The 20,967-nt window shown below is 49.8% G+C and overlaps 1 protein-coding gene across 20 annotated transcripts in view; it reads left to right on the top strand.

The window, feature by feature from the left end:
- Positions 1-20,967, top strand: part of Msi2 (musashi RNA-binding protein 2) — a 378,925-nt gene that overhangs the window by 341,394 nt on the left and 16,564 nt on the right. For 7 of the 20 annotated variants that reach the window (XM_011249302.2, XM_006534438.3, XM_006534439.3 and 4 more), the window contains 2 exons: positions 8,678-8,701; positions 10,066-10,128. In XM_011249302.2, the coding sequence (XP_011247604.1) occupies positions 8,678-8,701; positions 10,066-10,128 (87 nt within the window). Of the gene's footprint in view, positions 1-8,477; positions 8,638-8,677; positions 8,702-10,065; positions 10,129-13,407; positions 13,458-20,967 lie in introns of those variants that run through there. The other 13 variants (XM_006534440.3, XM_006534435.3, NM_001373923.1 and 10 more) reach the window with 4 other exon arrangements.

The following is a 20,967-nucleotide window of genomic DNA, read 5'->3' as shown; positions in this document are numbered from 1 at the left end:
ACCAGGTAGGGGCTGGAAAGATAGCTCAGCAGTTAAGAACACTGGCTGCTCTTGCAAAGGACCTGAGTTCTGTTCCCAGCACCCACATGGTGCCTCACAGCTGCCTGTAACTCCAGCACCATGGTATGTGATGCCTTCTTGTGGCCTTCACAGATACCTGGCACTTGGGTGGCATGCACACACATACACATAAATAAAAAGTAAAAGAAGGCAAGTTTCCTCAGTTGATATTAAAAAGGTATCCCAGATCTAGGGACCAGTGATAGAGTCAAAAAAGCCCAGGACTCCGTTCCTTCCTGCCCATTCCTGCCTCCATTGGTTTTTGTGGTCACCATCTGAGTAGATGCTGGGAAAGACAACAGACTCTGCCAGTTTGATATCAGCGCAGACACTTTGGGTTGCAGGGATACTGGTCCTACTTTGCCATAGAGAACTTTTGAAGCCTCTTGCAGGCACATTCACTTCCTAAGGCAGAGGCAGCCCAGCCTATCACTTTACCTCTTAGTGATAGCTACTCAGGGCTCTCCAGGCCTCACCATCCTGCCCTCCACCCCCACAGTCTCATCTTTGAACATTCATGCTTTTAGGCAAGGCTAGAAGCCAGAAAAAGCGCCACTTCCTCCCCTTCCCCTGCCCATGCCGGACCCACCCATTATTTTGCAGTCTGGACAGAGTTAAAGACAGCTATCTTGTCAACAAACCCTGAGCTCGGTGCTGGAGACACAGTGACAAATGAGAGACCAGTCCTCACTGGCTGGATACAGAGGCACAAACAAGATTGCACTTGGCGGAAGGACCCAGAATGGATCCTGGGCCCTGCCATGCTGTGTGTCTCCCTACACCACACCACACAACACCCCTGCCAAGAACCTGGAAGTTGTTGGCAAGAGATCTTGGGAAGTGGCATCTCAGGGCAGAGGATGATAGGAAAAGGTTGAGTTGATTTCATTCAGCCCTAAGCCTCAGGGTCCATCTTTACACCTCTGATGAACTCACCCTGGCCGGGCCCTCCCTGAACCTTCCAAGTGTCCTTTTGTTCCCCTGTCACATGGCCCTACTACAGTTCAAGCTTACACTTGAGAGAAAAAACGGCTCTTCGCTCCCCCAGTAAATTATGCATGTTACCCATGAAAGCCCTTTGAATGCCAAATCACGTAAATTAATAGGATTTTAGAATGGGAAGCACCAAAGGGATTTCGCAGCTCTGTTGCTGTTACCTTGGGCAATAATAATAAAAAATAGGAATAGAAGTTTGTAGTCCACTTGTGGCAGGCACTTCACACTGTCAGCTCGCTGACTCTTCACGGCAGCTCCACAGAATAGGCACGAGTAGCTGCGCCCTCACAGAGGAGGAAGATGAGGTAGGGAGGGGCGTTAAGTGAGAACATGAGGGGTATGTGTATGTTTATATATGTATGTGTGCGTGTGCATGTGTGTGTTTGTATATATGTATGTGTGTGTGCATGTATGTGTGTGTGTGTGTGTGTGTGTGTGTGTTTACTGTGGGTGGCATTCCAGAAGCACTGTCCTCCTGGTTTATCGAAGCAGGGTCTCTCATTGTCCTGGAGCTTGCCAAATAAGCTAGGCTAGTTATTCAGCAAGCCCCAGGATCCACCTGACTCCACCTTCCCAGTTCTGGGATCACAAGGATGTGCCATCATGACTGGCTGGCTTTTTTTTTTTTAATTATTATTTTTTTTTATGTGGGTTCTAGGAATCAAACTCAGGTCTTTGTACTGGCAATGCAAGCATTATACCAACTGAGCTGTCTCCCTCCTTCACCTAGCCTCGTGCCCGTTTACTTCCCCCCTCTCAGCTGCAGCACCTTCATCTATTAAAGAAACAGACATGGCTTTCTTGTCCAGTGGGAGAAAGACACGGGGAATTCCTTGACCTAGAGAAAGTAGACACTACTACTGTTATTAACATGACTTATTGCCACTGCCGGGTCTTTCCTAGCCAAGGAATAGGAAGGCAGAGAGCACTCTCTTCTTCCTTCCAGCCTGTGAACTGGGGTGCCCGCTGCTAGCTGTTAGGATTTTAAATTGTGTTTCTGTGCTAGTTGGCAAGTTGCTACCCTGAACCCTTAAAGAGACTCTCATGACCTCTGGACTCTCCCCTGAGCAGAGTTGGTACCCAAAGCATCCTGTCTAGAGACTCGAGGATGGAGAGTCTTCATGCTTTAGGGGAATGGGGCTGGAGCTCCAGATGTCCACTTACGGAGCTGGTGAAGGGGCCGAGGTCAGAGCTGGAGCTTCCAGAGAGCAGAAAGTTCTGGGTGTCCAGCACTTGCTATCCTGGGCTGCAGAGGTGACTCAGTAGGGCTCAATGGCAGCCTTGCAGAGGTAGGTCTGTTCAACCCTATAGGAAGAAACTAGGACCAAACATATCAAATAAAAATGGTTCAGGTTGGGAAAAAAAACATGATCTCGGCTTTCTCTGTCTGTTCCGTGTTTGAGAATCTGGGTGACGGGAAGTAAAAAGTCAGAAGTTTGTTCAACTCAGCGAGGTGGAAGAGGGGAGATGTTTGGGGCTAGGTCAAGGTTCACTGCCATGGGAATTCATTTGTTCCCTTCCCTCCCGTTCTGTCCTCGGAGAGGAGGATAAGGTGGAATGGCCACCCCCTCTCCTTCTGTTCCCAAGGTTGAGTTGTCTGATTGCCACCTCCATTTCCAAGCAGCTATCTCCGTGAGCTCAGTGGTGAACCTAAAGCAGACAGAAACTGGAAGGTTCTGGGGCACAAGGGACCCCCACAGTGTCCTGAGGCTCATCTTAGCATTTGCCATTTGTCTTTGTCCTAGGGAGTCAGTTTGTTTGTAGCCTAGTTATAGAATGCCATCCGGGGAATGGAACCCTAATTTTTCCATCAGGAACTACACAGGGCAAGGACGGTGGGTGTTTGTCTCTGCCATGATTCCAGTGCTTGGGACAATGCCTGGTACATAACAGACATTCTGTAACAAACATTTAGCAGGAGGCCGGGGTTGGGAATGTGTCTTAGGATTCCTCTGCCAACATACCTCCTGGATGTGACTGCTAGCCCTCTGCTCTGAGGACCTGAAGAACCTGAGGTAGAGAAGGCTCAGGAGAAGGATGCTAGGCTAAAGTCGCCATATAGAGAGTCCCACTCTAGGGCAGGCTAGACCTGGCGGCAAAGCTCTATAGTTGCAGCTACTTGAGAGGCATAGGAAAGAATCACAAGTTCAAGCCTAACCTGAGCAAACTAATTGAGACCCTGCCTCAAAATAAGGGCTAGAGGTGTACCTCAGTGGTAGAGGGTTTGCCCAGGTAGTACAAAGTCCCAGGTTCAATATTTTAAAAAACGAAGGAAAATATTGCCCAAACCTCCTGATACTTCACAGATGCATTGTGGGATACTTCCTTTATTTCCACCCAAACATCTAAAGAGTTAACGTATATTAAAACAGCAGTTATGTTAAAGCTTTGCCAAGGTGGTGCAGAGGCGTGTTCTCTGCCTGCCTTCCGTGTTTCCGGTGCTAAGACCCTGAAGAGAGCAAGCCCAAACTGTCCACCCCTCACTGTTGGCCACAGGCCACCTCAGTTTCCCAGTCTGACCTCTCTGCTTCCTCCCCAGGGACAGCTATCAAGTTCCGAATTATGTATATATTTTTTTTTCTGCTGTAGCCAAGAGCCAGTGGCGAGGCATTCTCAGCCCATGTTCTCTTCAGCATTCCCTTGCTGCAAGCAGCAGCCGCTCCTGGCCCCCCTCACCTGTCTAGGGCAGCTGCACAGCTATTGGTACCTTCTGGAAAAGCCGGACTCACTCCTTAAACAGTGTGTCTTGAGTCAGGTTCCTGATTTGAATGCCAGGAGCTCAGGGCTTATTCTGTTCCTTTTGAAATGAACGCGCATCAGCTTCCGTCAAAGCGGACCATTTCCGTTTGATCCTGGAAATGTGCCCCTTTGGTGATTAGTTTCGCCTTCTCTTTGGAGCCTCTGTTCTGATGTGAACCCCTGGTTCCTCTAGCTCTAGTCATGTGCCTCCCAGCTTTCTTCCAGCCTCACCTAGAAGTCAGAGCTATGAATTTTTCTGTAAAATGCTGAGCCCCGCCACCCCAGACAGGCCTAAGCAGCCTGGGCCAGCCAGAGTGGCAGATGGCAATGTTTCCAAACTCGTGTGGGACATGTTCCCTACATTCTGGGTAGCAGTTTCTTCTTTTGGTAGCTTATTTTCCAGTATTTGGATTCAGGGAAGCAACATTAGATTAGCCAAGACAGTTTGAACCAGCAATAGAAACTGCTTCTAGGGAGAGGCTGGGTGTGCTGGGCGAGGGAGCAAAACAGGACTTGATCAACCTTAGAAGAAACTGTTCCTGTGGGACTTGAGAAAGATCCCCCAAATCATCCTTCCTAAAGCTATACCAGGCTTCAGAATTCTCTTCATCTTTTGGGGATCCATAATGTATCCCAGGTCACAGAAATAAATATGGACCCAACTGGAACTATATCAGTGCAGGGGTGGGGGTGTCAGTGCAGGGGTGGGGGTGTCAGTGCAGGGGTGGGGGTGTCAGTGCAGGGGTGGGGGTGTCGCGTACACGGGTGTGTATGCACACAGGCGCACATGTGTGTGTGCACGTGCAAACACACACACACTGCCCACAAGCCAACATCTCTCCCAAACAAATATAGGGAAAGGAGACAGAAAAGACCTTTGGCCTCCCAATCAGAAAGGAAGCAGCATTTTTTCCATGTTTACAAAGAGCAAAGACCCCCCCCACAGCTTCTTCTAGCTCATGGCTTGTCTGTCTGCATTACGTATTAGAAACTACCAGAAGGTTTGATTATGTTGATGAAAGTGTGGCCAGGGCAACCTGAGATTTCTTCTCTTTTCTTTTCTTTTCTTTTCTTTTCTTTTCTTTTCTTTTCTTTTCTTTTCTTTTTTTCTTTTCCTTTCCTTTCCTTTTTTTTCTTTTCTTTTCTTTTTTCTTCTCTTCTCTTCTCTTCTTTTCTTTCTTTTTTTTTTTAAGCTCCCCCAGGCAATGTTGGGAATGGGATTAATCACAAGAATTTGATTCCCTACCACATTCTCAGGAGGCTCTTTGCTCCTGTGAGGTAGAAGAGGTGACGGAGTATATAGCTGTGCCCTGTGACTTGACATTTTACTTGTTATTTGTACACATAGGAAGTCAGTAACCCACCTTCAGGGGGTCAGTTCTCTGCTTTTGCCTTCTTGAGGGAAGATCTCATTTTGGCCTCCTGCGGACTAGCCAGCCCCTTACATAGCATTGGAGACACAAACTGAAGCTAAGCAGGCTTGCTTAGCGATGCTTGTTCTAGTGAGCCATTCTGCCAGCCAGTGGCTGACCTTTATCACCAAAGGTCCTCAACTCTGCCACTACCCAAGAAGCTTTGAAAGGCCCAGTGCTTGACTGTACTAAAGACTGAGCTAGCCGGTCGCGGTGGCGCATGCCTTTAATCCCAACGCTCGGGAGGCAGAGACAGGCGGATTTCTGAGTTTGAGGCCAGCCTGGTCGACAGAGTGAGTTCCAGGACAACCAGAGCTACACAGAGAAACCCTGTCTCATAATGTTGTTCCACCGATAGGGTTGCAGGTCTCTTTAGCTCCTTGGATACTTTCTCTAGCTCCTCCATTGGGGGCCCTGTGATCCATCCAATAGTTGACTGTGAGCATCCACTTCTGTGTTTGCTAGGCCCCGGCCTAGTCTCACAAGAGACAGCTATATCACGGTCCTTGCAACAGGGAATGGGTGGGCAGGGGAGTGGGGGGGGGGAGGGGGGGGACTTTTGGGATAGCATTGGAAATGTAATTGAGGAAAATACGTAATTAAAAAAAAAAGAGGAGGAGGAGGAGGGAGAAAGGAGGAAGGAAGAAGGAAGGAAGACAACGACTGAGCTAGTCATGAACCCCAGGGACACCAGCATATGTAAATACTATAAACCAGGTGATGCCATCTGGTTCTCAACCCAGGGTTGAAAATCAGCATGTATGGCAGAGCTGGGCACTGCTGTATCTCATAGCCTGCATCCTCCGCTGTGTTTACTCCTGGGTGTGTGTGAGTTTCCGCCCAGGTGCTGGAAGATCGAGGAGTCAGGCTGGTGGGCTCCCAGACAGTGCTGTCCTTGACTACACTTGACCCAGACAAGCAACTCCCAGCCCTTTTCACTCACACATGGTAGCCCCTGGCTATCGGCAGCTAAAGTTTGGGAAGTCTCTGAGCTGGAGGCTAAGTGGCCCATGTGACTGTCCTAGAAGAGATGGTCACCAACAAGAGAAATAAGATATGCATTTAAAAATAGCCATACTTAGAAAGTACTGCAGAAGCAGGGAAAAATAGATGCAGTATCATAATTTAAAAACAAAAAAATTAAGCTGTGCAGTGGTGGCACACGCCTTTAATCCCAGCACTCGGGAGGCAGAGGCAGGCGGATTTCTGAATTCGAGGCCAGCCTGGTCTACAGAGTGAGTTCTAGTACAACAAAGGCTACACAGAAAAACTCTGTCTCAAAAAAACCAAAGCCAAAACAAAACAAAACAAAACAAAAATTAAAACACTGTTGACTTATAACTTGCAGTGAGGTGTCATGACTCCAAAAGTCTATCAAAGTGAGTCAGTCGCTGTCATTCCTGTAGTGATGGCTTTCCCTTAGTCATGTCATTAACCCCAAAGTTTTGTTGACATCAACCCCAGGGGACTTAGGGTTGTCATCCTCATAGATAGACAGACTCGTGCAGGGCCTGCAGCTATGGGACTCTAAAGGTCATCTTGTCAGCCAGCCTGTTTTGAAGCTGAGAGGAATAATGTACTCTGCCTAAGTCTCCCAGCAAGCAAGGCAGGGGTCAGCCAGGGCTGGAAGCCAAATGAGCTGAAGACTGACTCTGGCTCTGACCCCATCCACCAAGAACGCTACATGACACAGCCTTTTCTCACTCAGAATCTCTCCATTGGCTGCTTCTCATGTCTCCGGGCCATCTTCTCAATGACTGGAAAGTTCCCAGACAGGAGGAACATGGTATATTTCCTGTTCACAGCCAGCCAGCCTGTGGCTCCCAGCCCACCTATGATTTGATCAGTAAAACATCTCCCCCCTTTGTGCTTGATTCATTGCTAACAAATCATGTCCATTTGGGCAGTTATCATCATTAGAGATTAACAGAATCTGTGCTGTTATTTTGGGCAGTGGAAATTTTGCTTTAAAATGGCAACAAGAAAGAAAGGACATGGTGAGGGATTATAGATCACTACTACCTGTAAGGAACTCAAGTATGTCCCGATGTCCTTGTGGCCATGGAGCCGTGTCCTCTACTGTGGAGAAAGCAGAATAGGCCCTGTCTAGAAAGAGTTCTGCCTTGCATGGCACGGAGCTGATAGCTGGGGGAAAGATCTGACAGTACTCCTGGTATACTGACTCACTCTCAGACATTGATCTGAGCACTTTGTATATGTGGATCGTGAACTAGTGTAGCTAGTCCTTGTGCACAGAGGGTTAAGCAGCCTTGCCTGCAGTCACAGTTGGTGAATGCTGGGCTGATTTGAACTCTTGACAACTACGGTGATGTACCTCAATCACTGTAGCCAGTGTGACAGGTCATTGGTTTCTAGTATGCTCAGCCCATCCCAACACATACCTACCCCCACTATACACACACACCCACACACATACACGTGACATATTTCCACACAAAAACACATAAACCCAATGCAAGCACAACACATATTCCCTTTATGCATACCCATCACGTACACAGCACATATTTCTGCATTTGGGTGGAACACCTCACAACTCCATCCACCAGGTCCTGTGGGGAGCCTGTAGGAGTGAAGGTGGACAGCCTGCCAGAGCAGGAGGGGGCTGGTGTAGAGCAGCCGGGACGAGTCATGCTTCGTTCAGGACTCGGGTGGGTGGTGGAAGTGTGTCTCTGACCGGTGTCTCAGAAGGAAGGACTGACTGCCTGCCTGAGGTTGCAATGCAGGGGCTGCAGCCTGCACACACACAGTGGCTCCCTCTGTAGCCACCTCTGATAACCCCAGCCTCTTAGTTCACCTCAGTGCCTGAGGTGACTTCCATCCCTGCCAGAGTTCTCTATCTTCAGCAGAAACCTTTATCTGAGGTGCAGGATAATGGATTTCCTTTCTTTTGGATAAGTTATTATTATTATTATTATTATTATTATTATTATTATTATTATTCCTCTTTCTCTGAGACTTCTTGTCCAAACTGCTTAACTCTAGAAAATAGACCAAAAAAAAAAATACAAAAACCAAATCTTATCGACTCTCCTCCCTTCCTCCAGCTAGCATCTTCTCATGCTGCCAAGGAAACCTCCTGTGTTATGTCTGGGAAAAGGAAGCACAAGAGAAATCACCTTCCCCTCTCCTGCTGCTTCTTCACTGCCAGCATCCCTTAAGCCCCGCTCTGGGCCTGCAGCAGGAGGCTGGGTGGACAGAGGTTGGGACAAAGAGAAATAACCTGACTTCTTCCTTATTTCCCTTCAGCACTTTCCACCAACACCATCTTCAGAAATCTAGAGCCTGCATGGAAGAGCTGGGGAGAGAACTAGGTGGGGAGGCCCGCCCCGGGCTCCCCTCTGGGAAGGGAGCAGCGAGGTCTTCATGGGCGCTGGGAGACTCATTCCCAGCCTAGGAGAACCGTGTACAATTGTTTCACCTGGATCTTTCTTTTTCCCCTTCAACAGCCCTATTACCATATTTAAATGCAAGTATGTCTCTTTTCATTGGCATTTTCAGTAGCTTAGCCTGACCTTTTTAGAGTAGCTCTTTGCCTTTTGACCGTCTTGCCCTCCGTAGAACCGTGTAGCTCGGACCATAGTCTTAGAGTGTAGTGGGCTTCTAGTTCGCTCTGTGTGGAGGGTGTTCCTCCTTTCTCAGCTCCTCTGCTCCCTGCTCTTCCGGTGCATGTCTTGGTCCCTTGTCCTGTAGAAGTGTGCTTTACCAGACAGGCTCTGTGGCCAAGGTCAAGCAGCTCTTTCGGGAGCTGTTTGCCGGGTTTTCGGGGGCTTCTGGTGAATCATTAAAAAAAAAAAGTAGCCCCTGGAAGTGGGTCTTGGGGTCAGGCTGCAAATGTCTCCCTGGTGGCAGAAGATATTTGTCTCTCTGTATGTGGAAGTATGTCTGTATATAGTCCAGTGTGTGACCATGTGTGTCAGAGAAGCCACGAGGAGAGAGGGAGGGCACAACCTATCTTTCCTTTCACATGGACGTTCTGCAGATATCTGCTCAGCCTCATCTTTATTTCCGCCTGGCCTATCTTTGCTAGACAGTACTCACCCCTGCTGGGGAGCCCTCCAAGCTGGCTTCCTCTGACTGTGGCCTTCTACACTGGAGTCACATCCAAGTTCCCTGTCGTTGCCATGGGATGGGCTGGGATAATCTGTGGTGGTATCCTGGTACTACCCAGTACCCAGGTACCTGACATACACATCAAAGCCCTGGGTTCCATCCCCAGCACCCCAGAGTAATATTATTATAACTCTGGGAAGATTGAAACACAGACTGGGATCACGCAGAACCACGGGGCTCACTCACCCCAGGTAGAGCCCCTCACCCTCTAACGGCTAGCATCCTGTGTATACTCACCTGGAAACAACCACATGCTTCGCCCTCAGGCCATGGGCCGGGGCACTGATGACAGGAAGTTGTGACCAATCTAGAGCTCAGATGACCTGATCTTTGGAGAACTTTCGGGAGTGAAACCATCTCTAGGCCATGGCGCCTCCTCTATGAAGAAGCCAGCCCCAAGTGCTTCTTGCATTGGACTCCTGCTGCCCCCCTCACCAGAATCCTTGTACAGAGTAGCATCATCCATTGTGTGTCAGTGCAGGGTTAGCTGAGACCTCGACTCAATTCTCCAAACACAGAAGTCCTCCTCGTAGTTGAGTTACTGTGGTGTGCTTCCCAGAATGCACTTCTGGGGTGACCAGTATGTGAGAGTCAGGCATCTTAAGATTCCGTGCCTTCCAGAAGCCTGAGAGCCACTGGTCTGTCTGTGAAGCCCTTCCCGGCTGTCTTGTGAGAGCCAGGGTCCTCGGTGGCGCTTTCTGATCTCACCCCTTTCTCTCTCCAGGCTTCCCGGCGGCAGCTTATGGACCAGTGGCAGCGGCAGCTGTGGCAGCGGCTCGAGGATCAGGTAGGAAGGTGTACGGGGCAGGCGGCTCCCAGGCATGCCTCGTATGCAGGGGAAGGTAAAAGCCCTGCCAGTCTGTGTGGCTGCGTCTGTCCAAGCACTCCTCTCCCTGTGGCCCAGGGGAGGGGGTGGGAACCGGGAGGCATCACCAAGGCCCAACCACCCAGGGCAGTTCCTGCAGGAGTCTGTCACAGTTAGGGGACTGAAAACCCAAGACAGAAATGTGTTCCTATGAACAAAGAAAACCTACCTTTCCCTTTGGCTTTGGACTGCCCTGTCTCTAAGCCCAACTCCTAGAAATTCTGGCCACTGATGTCCTTGGCTCTGGCAGGTTTAGAAGGTTCCCTTCCTTGGGTCTCTGACCAGGCCAAAGAGGTAGAAAGTAGAATTCTTCTCCTGCCAAGCCTGGCAGGTAGGCTTTTTACTCTGGCTCAACTCCCTTGAGGCCAGATTTGCAATAGTCCTTAAGGGAGGCAAAGGAATAAGGCCTGCTGTGGCCTAAAACCTGTTGTTCCAGACTCTCTTCTGAGTCAGGCAGCCACCAAAGAGATTGAAACTTTCTTTCCCATGACCTTTGGCCTTTTAAAAGCTCTGGAGCCCTCCAGTGGCCAGGAAACACCTTCCCAGCCATGATATAAGGTCCAGCCAGAACTGGGGTGTATCACCCAGCCATGAGTGCCAAGGGCTCCCCGCCATGTCCTGGGCACTCTCTCCACCTTACTCCTCCCTCCTCTGAGCAGCTTGGTTCCAGGCTCCTTTACCCATGCATGCCCTGACACTCCGCCCCTTGGACAGGGCTCTGGAGCACTCATTTAACAGAATTAGGCTCTAAAGAGAGTGGGGCAGGGTGGGGTGCTGGTGGAAGATACCAGGAAACGGATTGTTAAAGGCCCAGAGGGCAAATGCCAAAAACCCAAACTGGTACGGTGAGGCTCGTTTGAAAATGTCAGAGAAAATCCGTTCCATGCAAACTGGCACTGCCTCCAAGCTACAAAGGATCCCCTCCCCCAAGGTACCCACTGGAGTTTTGGGGGTGGCCCAGGTAGGGCATTAATTGAGGTGGGGGCTGCTAAGGGGCCGTTTGCCAGAGCTTGTGATTGGCAGGCAGGCTGGGAAGCCCAGATAGCTGGGCCCTCTCAACTTCTACCCATTCTAGTCTGTGACGGTCCCACCTTGCCCTCTGGCCAGTGTCCCTTGGTGATCCTCACTCCCAGGCCCTAAGACAGGTGCACAGTTTTGGGGGTTTTATTATGAATGCTTTGGGAGAATGAAGAGAAAAAAAAAAAAAGCAAAAAGACTCATTCCTACCTGTGCCTGGGAGGGGAGAAAGATCAAAAGAACAGCCTTGAAATTTGTGAGTGTTGTTTGTTTTCTCCGATCAGTTTCTTTCTTTTGATAACTTGGATTATTGAAACTAAACTTTAACCCAAAATTAACCCTGCCTCTCTCCCCACCCCACCCCCTCCCCCCCTCCCCCGACTTCATGGCAAGTTTAAAGGGCAGTATGGGATTCTTTGCGAGTCTGAGAGCCGCCTCCCCGGGCTATGCCCCCTTCTGCCACTCTGCCCATACACAGACCCCTCCTCCCCCCTCCCTATCCAGGCGGGAGCCCCACTCACCCATCCCTCTAACTCCTAACCCTCAAGGTCATCTCCAACCACACATTTTGTTTCTCGGATCAGTGGTGTTTTATTTGTAGCCATTTCCATCGGGAGCCAAATCTCCCACAGGCCATCAAGGTCAGCCATATTCATCGCTGCACTGTTAGTGAATTGTATTCAGGAGGACGCTCCCCAAACCCCTGCCCACCCCAGCCTGGGTTGTTAGTACAAGGAGTAAATCCTCAGCTTGAGGTACCCACCCACGGGGGAGCCCCCAGCACTGCCTAGTGGCTGTAGGCTTGGGCTGTACCCACCATAGAGAGAAGCCCAGCCCAGAGCCCCATCTTTAGACTTGGACCAAAGCTGTCAAGTTGGGGAAGGGAACTCTGCCTTTTTTCTTTTAACATATTTTGGCCAGTAGTGGGACTGTCACCATCTTCTCTCTAAAAGATGACCTGAGCCTGGAAGGTTGGCCAGTTAATAGACCTTTGATTGGCCCTTCATTGACAAATACTCTGTTGTGAATTGAGAAAAGCCAGACATCAGTGTATGCATCACACCAGACCCCTGAGGGTTCCCAGGCACTTGATGACCTAGATTGCCCTGTACCAGCTCCTCAAACCTTGCCTTACCCCACTCCCAGGTCTTCCCCAAAAGCTAGGGATGCCCCTGCCCTAGCCTCATGACCAAGCATCCTGGTTATCAAGAGTCCTTACAAACTCCTTAGAATCCATTGACTACCTTTCGGGAGCCTGGCACCATGCCACACCTGACAGTGACTACAGACTTTAGGAAATGTGTCTCTGTTTCCAGGGACTCCTGGACTTGGGTTAGGGAGGCAACTTTTTTTGGTCATTTTTATCTAGCCCCACCGATTTGGTTCTCCCGCTCCCCCACCCCACCCCTTTGTTTTGACCCCCCCTCCCTTCCCACATTAGGAAGCACCCACTGAGGACCATGGGGGTGGGAGGCAGCTTGGATCTTTCTCAGGGTGGCAACTTGGATCTGTCAGGGCTGTGGCATTGAAGCAGTCAAGGGGGGAGGGCTTGAGTTTCTGCCTCAGCCTGTTCCTCTGGGTTAGCCTGGCCTACCTTTTCTTACCTCCCCCAGAACCTGAGGTGAGCAGGGCACAGGCCCGGCGGGGGGGACCTCTCTGCCGACTCCTCGATAACTTTCACTATCAGTGGTGTCACACCTTTCCTTTCACGTTCACCCGGTAGTCTGAAACCTCATCTTGTGCTCAGTCGAGAGTTTGTTTATTTTGATTGTGTCCATCCAGTTCCAGCGGCTCCGCCCCCATCACGTCCCATCCAAACATAAATCCGGTTGGACTGCTGACAACTCCTCTCCCCACCCCACCCCGACCCCCAACCCGAGGAAAAAAAAATGGTGCCAATTTTATTTGGGGGTGACCTCATTGGTGGGTCCGTGTATTACTCTTCGAGCTTGCAGAGCACCCCTCCCCCGGTGTCCACTCCCTCCCCCGGCCCCTGCCCCGGCCCCAGCCAGGACCCCGTACTGTACTTTATACTTGCCGGCTTTATTCCAGTCTAGTGACATAAGCTCCTGACGGTGGTGGTGAGTGTGAGCAGTCATGTTTCTGTTGTCTTTTCTCTTGCTTGGTTGGGGCTGCGGTGAGAGAGAGTGTCTGAGGCAAACTTTCCCGCCTCTCTTACACTAGGACCTGCACACGTCCTCTCAGACACTCTTCTGAGCACGCTCAGCAGGAAGGTTTGTCCACACCTGTTAACCTCTCTCAGTGTCCAGCTTCCTGTTAGTATCAGCTGGTTTGCATGTTTTGCTTGTTCAGATGAAACAGTTCAAGAAACAAACTCATATCCAACTCTCGAGAAATGTCTCTCTCTCTCTCTTTTTTTTGTACACTTTACGTTTCTCTCTCTCTCTTTTTTTTTATCAGTTACAACTCCAAAACACCTGTTGTCTAGTAAAACATTTCACACCTCCCTTGCCTGTTCTTAGATTGTATGTATCTGTGGGACTGAACTAAATGCATGCATTGTAGTAGATGTCCTGGTAGCTGTAGCTGTAGTTGTAGAACATGCATTGTTGAGTTGATATTACAGGGCCTCCGAAGGCGCGGCCCAACACCGCTGTCCGAAGGGGAGTACGGGGACCAGGAAGAGAGGGGGGGTTCCATGTTTTCAATGTCGCCAAGGGCTTGGATCCATGTTCTCGCCATCAGCCACCACCACCTCTCCTCACGCTCTCCACTGGGTCACCACCCTCAGCTCTAGCCTGCCCAATGAGATCCGTGTTCACCATAGTGAAAGCAAGGGGAGCCAGAGTTGGAAGGAACCACCCTGTTCTTCCGAGTTCTTCTCTTCCCCACACTGTTCTTGACCAAAGCAACAGATCTTTTCTTGTTTTGAAGGCCATCAGCCAGGCTCCTCTGAGCCCAGCTTCTCCTTGAGCCCTGCAGAGACACAGGTCCCTATAGAAAAAAAAAAAAAAAGGATCAGTGGGTGGAGGGAAATAAGCTGTGGTAAGGAAGAGACTGAGAGCTTTGACCCTGGTAGATGCTGGCATTGGCTCTTATGAGTGGTGACGACATGAACGATGGCCCGGCAGCCCTCGTGGTGGTGACTGGCACAGCGTCTCGGGGAAGAGAGAAGCATGATAGGCCTGAGACAGCCACAGAAGAGCTCCTATTCTCCCTAAGATTCCCTAGAAGTGTTTTTTCTGGAGGGAGCCTTTGTCCTCCACTTGGGGCATGTGTGGGCAAGCATTTTTGAACACTCCATCTTCTCTACCTGTATAACAAGCCATAAAGGAGTTCCAGACAGCCCAGAGCTTCTGTCCCTAACTTTCTAAGACCATATGAAGTAAGGACAGTACCTACTACGTAGTGCATATCAAGTCAGGGTGGACAGTGGCTCTGGCCAAACCCTACAGTCAGATGGGCTCTGGGCAGAATCTGTAGAATTCAAGTTATCTATCATGGGACACAGAACTCAGGGAAAAAAGTCACCGAGCCCATAACATCTTCAAAAGGCTATGTCATGCTAGAATGAAATAGAAGCCTCATGGGGGTGGGGAGTTGGGGGGGGGGGAGCTGTGATGCTCTGGCAGAGTTAGAACACGAAAGAGCTGAGCATGCGCTAGGCCAGACAGAATGAGGACACAAAGGTTCCAGGTGGAAAAATCCAGGAAGGGCCATCCTTCCAGCATGGTCTCCCTGGGGACAGGGGAAGCAGGCAACAGAAGATGGCTGGGACAAGGCTTCAGTGCTGCCGCCAATGCAAACTGATGTAGGGCTAGCAAAGAAGAGTAGCAAATGGGAGCAGAAACCAGAGAGCAGAACCCCAGGCTACCGACCTGGATCCTGCATCCTGCATCCTGCATCCTGCATCCTGGGACAGCTCTGGTGCCTATAGAACCCTCAGAGTTTCAGCCCAGGAGGCAAGTGAGCAGACCAGCGTGCCTACCACAGCACCGTAAGGCCTCTCCTAAACCAGCAGAGGAGGTTAGGGCCCAAGAACCTGACATGGACATCCCAGCCCTTCTGAGATGGCTCTGGGTCTCTGCAGCCACCTTTGTGAAAGTGTCTCAAAGCTCTCCATTCTCCCACATAAGCAGAAATCCTGTGGCTTTCAGGAGGGTCCCTGTTTCCTGACAGTGTAGTGTCTGGCCTGACAAGAGCCACCTCCAGCTTCATTATAAAATGGGGAAGTGAGCTAGGGAAACTGGAGTGGGTAAAGTACTTGCCACGCATACATGAGGATCTGACTTTCTCGAGCCCTAAAATTCAGAAAAGCCCGATATAGCAGACTGTGATAGCACATACCTGCAACTCCCCAGCACTAGGTGGGCATGCAGGCAGATCCTGGAGGCTCATGGGACAGCCAGTCTAGTTAAAACAGCAAGCTCTGGGTTCAGTGAGAAACCGTGTCTCAAAAAAATAAGATTTTTTTAAAAATGTATATAATATATATATGTATGTATATTATATATATGTAATCTGACATCAACCTCTGAACTCTACACGCATGCACCCACACAGGTAAGTACACCTGCATACATGCATACATGACACGGGGAGTGTGTGTGGATCAGTGTGTGCCTTCATCTCTGCGAATAGCTTTTCAGCACTGATCTGATGGGAGATGAGAAGTGGGAGACACAGGACCACTCTCTGCTTTCCTCTCAACTTCATGTTATCAAAAATACATCCTTTGAGGGGCTGTGACCTATCTGTGGGCAAAGTAATGGAGAGAGCCTCTCCTTAGGATACAGTCACATCTGTTGCCATACGTAGAATCAGTATAGTGGCTAGGGGGAGAGAAAAGTATGGCACATTGGGACAGGACAAGATACCATGAGTAGCTGGATTTAGCTTACCCACCCGGTGTTACCTCAGTATTCATCTTTCAGGCCCTGGCCTGTGTTCTGGAGAGCACCTACTTTCCCAGGTTGTCATTAAAAATTTCATTTCTAAGAGAGCAGGGCTTTAACCACAAAGACTGGCAATGGGATTTAACTAACTGCACTGAGTCTATAATAACGTGCACAGGCTCCCGCTGCTGACCTCGGCTCCATTCATTCTCCAAGGGCTTTCGGACCAGCCCCATTGAGGATACAGTACGTCAGCTCCAATCAATAATTTTGTAATAGAAATACCATGCACTTGATAAATCAACTCTAGAGCAATTAGTGACTAGCCTTAAAGTCCAAACCGAAGTCTAAGTTAATCTAGAAGCAGATGGAGTTGGGGGATGTTAATGGTCTTTAAATCAGTGGAATGGTTTTCAGTAGGTGACATGTTCCTGACTGTCCCTTAAGAGGGCTTGCCATTGCTCCGGTGCTGGCTAGAAAGCCTAGGCCCAGCTGTCAAGGAGCCTACTGTGGAAAGTGTAGTGGTTCTCTTGGACACTGCACAAGCATGGAGAACACACTAGGCCTAGGCCTAGAGACCCTCTCCCATTGGTGGAGGGATTGAGGGTTGTAAGAGTCCTGTAAGGTGGTCACCCCCTAGGGTTGACAAGAGCCAGCAGAGGAACACAGGCTTGGAGGCATCATGGTGCTGTAGATTCCAAAGAGCTTTGATAACTATATACAGCCACACCTAAGCCGTGAGCTACACAGGAAAGCAGGGTTGCCTTGGTTTCACGTGTTTTTTCCTGAAAGAGCAGGGCTACAGAACGTCTGTGTGACTTATCCAGAGTCACACTCCTGATGACCTGGAAACAAGGCTCGAGTCGAGGTGCAGAGCACTGGATCTGACCAGGCATTTGGCCTCCTAAAAATAGCCCTGTGGAGGAACTGCCACCAAAGGCCTGCCACCCAGACACCCGACATAATCAGCAATACAGGGAACACCCAGGCAGCCCTGAGGTCTAGGTGTGTGTCATTCCAAGGTCTCCAGCTCCAGCCCAAGACCACAAATGTAGTCCAGCCCTCCAGATGGAGATTGCAGAAGCAGACCAAGGCCGTCTGCCAAAGTTTAACTCAACAGGTACTTCCCACGTATATAGTTAGTACTAGATAGGGTAGGTGCATTGCTAGGCCTGATTTGTGATGTTTTTAGCTGTTTCGGAAAGCTTATATATAAAGCATGTTTATATTTTGTAGAGGATGTATGGGCTGAGAACCCGAAAGCGCCACAGAGGTGTAGGCCCCATGTGTGCATTTTTCCAGACCCTTCTATGTAGTTACATTGACTTTTGTTACCCTCCTAGCTTTAGTACTTTCTTTATCTGAGCTGCTTTGCCTCATGACGGCTGCAGCTGTGTGGGGTGTCATGCCATCCCATCTAAAGAAGGAGGTGGATCTGGAGATGTAGCTCAGCTGATAATGTACGAAGTCCTGGCTTTGTTCCCCAGCATTGGATAAACCCAACAGAATGGCACACACCCGAAGACTCAGCAGTTACGAGGCAGGGAAATACGGAAGTTCAAGGTCAGCCTCAGTTATACAACAGATTCAAAGCCAGCCTGAGCAGTATGAGGTCTACTTCACAAATGCAGTGCACAGTGCAGTGTAGCACGGAAGGTGGTCCAGAATCCTAGCAAAAGCCAAAGAGCTTTGTGCTGATTGGCCAAGGCCTCTGCTATAAGAACCTGCCACTGAATGTTAGCGCTATCTCCTAAACCAAATGGCTTTTATACAGTGGGGTTGGGGGAAGAACTGCATCCCAAAGGACCGCTTTGGGTCTGATAAAGAGAAAGAAAATAACATTGTAGTAACAACAGAGACACACACCACACCCCTGGGGGGCTTTTGGTAGAACACCAGCGCTGTCCACACCCTTAGGAACCAGCCAGCCTGAAGTGAAGACAACAGGTAGTTAATGACCCTACACCACCAAGAAGCCCAGTCACAGAAACCTGTTCCATGCACAGGAGGAGCAGGTTAGGATGGGGTTCACTAGTCTAGATGAGGGTACATTTGAAGCCCTGCAAACAGTTAACTGTGGCTGGAGATTTCAATACAGTCGGGGTGGAATGAGCATCCGGTGATGTTAGAGAGCTGAAAAGACTAGTGTAGAGAGAGCCCCTGGTACCCAGCCATGAAGCCTGGATTCACCTGGCAACAAGTAGGGAAACCCCAAAGCAGGAAGAGAAACCAGAGGTGCGTGATTGACATACCTTGGCAGCATTATTCAGGGTAGCATGAAGGAGCTGGTAATTCTTAGACATTGTGGCCTCTGAGTGCACATCAGTAAATACCTACATAAGAGGTCTCATACTCTCCTCAACCATGGCGACGGAGGCTGGGCTAGGGTACGGAAGGATTCTGTGGAGACTCAGTCACACAGTCAAGTTTCCGATCAGGCTGTAGGTGACGGAGAGCTCGGCAGCCAAGCTCAGTACGTGAGGAGAGACCTGCCCCTGCCTTCAGAGATTGGGAACAGAAGACTGGCTACTAGGGAGTGCAATATAGACTTAAAGAGACTGGGCTACCTAGAAGCCAGCCAGGGTCACTATGTATATTGTGGGGCTGGGGACTGGTTCAAATTCTTCATAGCAGTAAACTGAGAAAGACAGAGCCACCTAAGAGAGATGACCTGGGCAGGGCCCCAGAGCAGACACAAGTCTCCATTTTACCTTCAGTGATAAGTTATCATCCACTCCCACCCTCAGGATGTCAGTTCTCACTCCGTTGCCCTCACGGCAGCCTCTGCCCTCGTCCTTTCTGCTGGTCCATCTCTCATTGCCCTTGTCTGGCTCGGACTAGTAGAAAGACAGCCACACCTAGTGACCGGAACGTCTCAAAATATACATCTGCTGGAAGTTTCCTTAAAGAGTAACAGGAGAGTATTAGAAACATTCCCCTACTTTATTAATACAATAATAACAATTCATCAGTAGTTGCTCACATTATGTGAGTCAAGTGCTGTGTGCGCCAAGCCCACACGCCATACCCCTACTTAATTCGGAAGCCATAAATGGGTGCCATCAGTCCCCTTCCCATTTTAGAGATTACAAACTGTGGCTCGGGGAAGAGATAGTAGCTTATCTGAGGTGGCAGTGACAGGATTTGAGCCTGTCCCATCAGCCTGTGTTCTGAGCCACTATCCACACATGCTCTGTTGTGCCAGTCTCTCTCCCGCGGTGGTTGAGCCAGACTGCAACTTTTAAACACTCGACAGAAAGGTGCAGCTGTTCCCACTCAATTCTTCCTATCCTTAGGGGAGGCGATAACCCAAAATCATTTACAAGTGGTCTCGAGAGGCACGCTGTGCATTTTTGCACCTGCTTCTGTTGTTGGGACTCCGCAGCATGGTTCTGCCTGGCTGATCTTTGGCTGACATTTTGATTTGATCCCTGCATCCATTCGGACCAGTGTCAGACAAAGGAGATCCAGAAGAGGTGTGGTCCATCAAGACGAAGCCAGGTTGAAGGGAATTCTTTGAAGGGAACTCTTAGTTAAAATACAGCTGAAGGAAGTTAGTCACTGTCCGAGGTGATAGATAAGGGAGGGATCTCTGGGTAGGCAGACTTCTCTAAGCAGGGGGGAGTCAGCATCCCTTTCTTTGCCTTGCACAAACAGCATCTGGAAAGTGGTTAGGAAACACTGCCCAGCCCTAGAGCAAGGAGGCCATTGGCTGCTCAGTTGCTGGGCTGGGCTGTGGGCCAATGGTGGAGAAGGGGGTGTGGCCACAGGCGCAGCCGGCTCCTTACCCAATCTTCTTTCAGGGAGGCTTGGGCACCAGGTACCATAGCAACTGCAAACAGGGGCTCATTTGTTTTGTAGATGAGTAATTACTACACAATTAAAGAAGGCTAAAAATAAATGGGCCCTTTGTTCCAGGCTACTTATTAATATTAATAAAGTGGTCTGTCCAGGTCCATGGCAAATAGTGAATCCCACACTTGCGCCCGGGTGTCTGAGGTAGAGACCGGTGTGTGAAGAAAGCAGGCCAGCCCTGCTTCGCTGCCAGCTTCCCTCTCTTTCTGGAAGCTATTTCTGGCTATGTCTTGGAGAGGGTGGGCTTCCTGGGTCTTGGAAAGTTCAGCCTTACAGATAGATACACACAGAACGGTGGGTACCCTGGAGAGTCAGGCAGAAAACTAATCCACCCCTCCCCCACCAGAGAACAGACCAGAAACACAGCAGAAACCACATGACATGGAAGAAACTCCTTGTCTCTTTATGCTCTCTTTGACCTCACATTGTCTTCTTTAATCCAGAAAAACACCCTTTAAACCTTCCACTGAGATTTCAGGGTCTTCCTCTGCCAGCCTCTTTTTCTGTTTGCCTGTCTTGGGGAATAAACTCACCATGACAGGCTAGGGGTCTTCACCATGACAGGCTAGGGGTCTCGTCGAGTTCATGACCTCCATCCCTTAGGTCTTGACCTTCAAGGTTCAAATAGCTAAGAGGATATTGAAACCACCAAGAGGTGCTCCCACCTCCTAGAGGAGGAGATGGCCTTGAGAGTGAGAAATAGCTTAGAAGATAAACCCGAGGGAGGATGGGCGGGGCATGGTTCCTGGCCGGCATCCACCTCTACTAAATGAGGATTTCAGACTTACAGTCCCCAGTAGGTCCCATCAGCCCGGCAGCTCTGTATTGCTGCGCCGTCCAAAGCTCCTGATCCTTCGTCCTAGGAGACATAAGCAGTGGAAATGACAGTGGCTTAAGGACATCGTGCGGAGAAAGCCAAGAGCATCCCAGTGGCAGGAAATCCCGTGGAGGTGTGGGGTGTGCCCTTGAAAACAGTCAGCCATCAAGTGCAGGGTGCATGGCGGTGTGGCAGGGCTCTGTTTACAGTAAGAAT

Source organism: Mus musculus, chromosome 11, assembly GCF_000001635.26.
Source record: "Mus musculus strain C57BL/6J chromosome 11, GRCm38.p6 C57BL/6J".
In the NCBI taxonomy this organism is placed as follows: Eukaryota; Metazoa; Chordata; class Mammalia; order Rodentia; family Muridae; genus Mus; species Mus musculus.
The sequence above is the reverse complement of the archived record's forward strand: the minus strand, read 5'-3'. Positions and strand labels throughout refer to the sequence as shown.